The following is a 2,670-nucleotide window of genomic DNA, read 5'->3' on the forward strand; positions in this document are numbered from 1 at the left end:
AGGTCTCCGGTCCTGGGATTCCAGCGGAGCCCAGAGAAAAACAAGAATGACTTCAATCCTGCCCCTTTCTCACTACCGCTAAATGGCTTAAAATATCAGGTGTCCCTGACCTCCTTATCACTCCACGGTCTTCTCTGAGAACTTCAGCCCTGAGCCAGTCTCCTCACTTAGCCTCAGTCCCAAGATCCCCACTCCACACCCTCCTCTGCTCAGACTCTGGGGTCAGCCTAGGATGGATCTTCAAACTTAAGGTCTACATTTCCAAAGAAATGGCTGTACACTCAGGGTTGAGGAGAATGGAGCATTCAGGTGACGGTTCCAGAAAGACATAGAGGTAGGAGGAAGAAAGAGGCAGGGGAAAGGAGAACCAAGGATACAGAGTTGCATAGCTCCATCAGATGGTGCGGTCATAAAAGATAAGAGAGAAACTGCCGCTCACCTCCATTTTAGCCTCTTTTTTTTTTATTGTATGAAGTATTCTGTAAGCTCCCCACTGTGATATCCAGCCACCTCCCCTGTAACTTCTGCATAACAAGACTACGTGAGTGGGGGTTCACCCCACCTTGGGTTTTTGTCACATCAGCAGAAGAAAGCAATCCATGTCAGCACCCACGAGTTCATCTGAATTCATTAAAGGCGAGAGAAAACGTATTACTCACCAGGTGTTCCAAGTCCCTGGTTTACAATAGCACAAAGTAGGACTTCAGTAAGAACTCATGAGTGGAAAAGAAGGGGAAATAGAAATGGAGGAGCCATGGAAAGTAGTTACTTCTTAAAGTATCGCACTACATGCTAACAAACAGCTCTTCATTTCCTCCATAGAAATGCTGTAGTTGATGACTACACCCAGTCCAGCCTGGTGAGGCTGGGCCAAGTCCTAGCAGGGCCTCTCAGGGACTGAACCCTGGCATCCTGCCTCTCCCTTCTCCCTGGAGCCTCCCTGAGCCCTCAGGCTTCAGTCATGTCAGGGTGGAGCAATGGCACCTACAATGAGTCCTATACCAGCTTCCTCCTCATGGGCTTCCCAGGAATGCAGGAAGCCAGAGCTCTCCTGGTGCTGCCCTTCCTCAGTCTCTACCTGGTGATCCTCTTCACCAATGCCCTGGTCATCCACACGGTGGCATCCCAGCGCAGCCTGCACCAGCCCATGTACCTGCTCATAGCCCTGCTCCTGGCTGTCAATATCTGTGCTGCCACCACTGTGCTGCCTGCCATGCTGTTCAGCTTCTCCACACGCTTCAACCGCATCTCCCTCCCTCGATGCTTGGGACAGATGTTCTGTATCTACTTTCTGGTTTCTATGGACTGCAACATCCTCCTCGTCATGGCTCTAGATCGCTATGTGGCTATCTGCTATCCCCTCCGCTACCCAGAAATAGTGACAGGACAGTTACTGGCTGGTCTGGTGGTGGTGTCAGTCACCAGGAGCACGTGCATCGTTGCTCCAGTGGTGGTGCTGGCCTCACGGGTCCGCTTCTGCCGCTCAGATGTGATCCGCCACTTTGCCTGTGAACACATGGCCCTGATGAAGCTCTCCTGTGGGGATATCTCACTGAATAAGACTGTGGGACTCATTATTCGAACCTTTAATAGAGTCCTGGATATGCTCCTACTAGGCGCCTCCTACTCCCGCATCATCCATGCTGCCTTCAGGATCTCATCAGGTGGAGCACGGTCCAAAGCCCTGAACACCTGTGGCTCCCACCTGCTGGTCATCTTCACTGTCTACTCCTCCACCATGTCCTCATCCATTGTCTACCGTGTGGCGCGCACTGCCTCCCAAGATGTGCACAACCTGCTCAGTGCTTTCTACCTGTTGCTCCCCTGTCTGGTCAACCCCATCATCTACGGGGCCAGAACCAAGGAAATCAGGCAGCACCTGGTAAGATCATTCCTGAGTGCAGGCCCGTGAGTCTCCTATGATAAGCTCGTGTTGACTCCTCAGTATTCCTGATGAAACTGAGGAAGGCCAGAAATGGGTACATGAGGACCAAACTACTACTATCATGCTCACTCTTCTTACTAAGTTTATTTTGTTTTGTTTAACTAATTTAACATACAAAACAATAGGTTTCACATGGCATTTTCGTTACGCATGCGTCCATGACACCGTATTCTAATTTGTTCCCTTCACCCGCTGTCCTTCCTTGTCCCCCGTATGTCCTGCCACCATTGTGGCTTCCCTTTCTCATTTGTCCCGTCCACCTTCAGATCACACACATTCCATTATCCCTCTCGTCGCTCCTTCCTACAAACTTCTTGTCACCTGGAGCAGAGTGAGGGATTGGGGAGTATGAACAGCCCCTTCAACTCTGCTCTTCCCAGCGTCGGAACACGGGGTACCGTCTAGGCTCAGGAATAAGCATCAGTGCATCCACAGTTACACAGCAAATCGTGTTAAAGCTACTGAGGGAGTGAAGACATCCTTATCTATTCCTTCTGAGATCTCTCACCCAACAAGATTTTCATGCTATGCAGGTTTAGAGATGGCGTTTTAAATGTGGCGTCTTATAAAAACAAAATGTACCTCTTAAAAAAATTAAGAATGGCCGGGCGGTGGTGGCGCACGCCTTTAATCCCAGCACTTGGGAGGCAGAGGCAGGCGGATTTCTGAGTTCGAGGCCAGCCTGGTCTACCAAGTGAGTTCCAGGACAGCCAGAACTACACAGA

General features: G+C 50.4%; 1 protein-coding gene across 1 annotated transcript; it reads left to right on the plus strand.

The window, feature by feature from the left end:
- Positions 1-961: 961 nt before the first annotated feature.
- Positions 962-1,912, plus strand: LOC114636443 (olfactory receptor 52K1-like). Its single transcript, XM_028784526.1, has one exon. The coding sequence runs from the start codon at positions 962-964 to the stop codon at positions 1,910-1,912; it is 951 nt and encodes a 316-aa protein (XP_028640359.1).
- Positions 1,913-2,670: the final 758 nt, after the last annotated feature.

The sequence above is a fragment of the Grammomys surdaster genome, unplaced genomic scaffold (genome assembly GCF_004785775.1).
Source record: "Grammomys surdaster isolate TR1022 unplaced genomic scaffold, NIH_TR_1.0 124081, whole genome shotgun sequence".
NCBI classification, from domain to species: Eukaryota; Metazoa; Chordata; class Mammalia; order Rodentia; family Muridae; genus Grammomys; species Grammomys surdaster.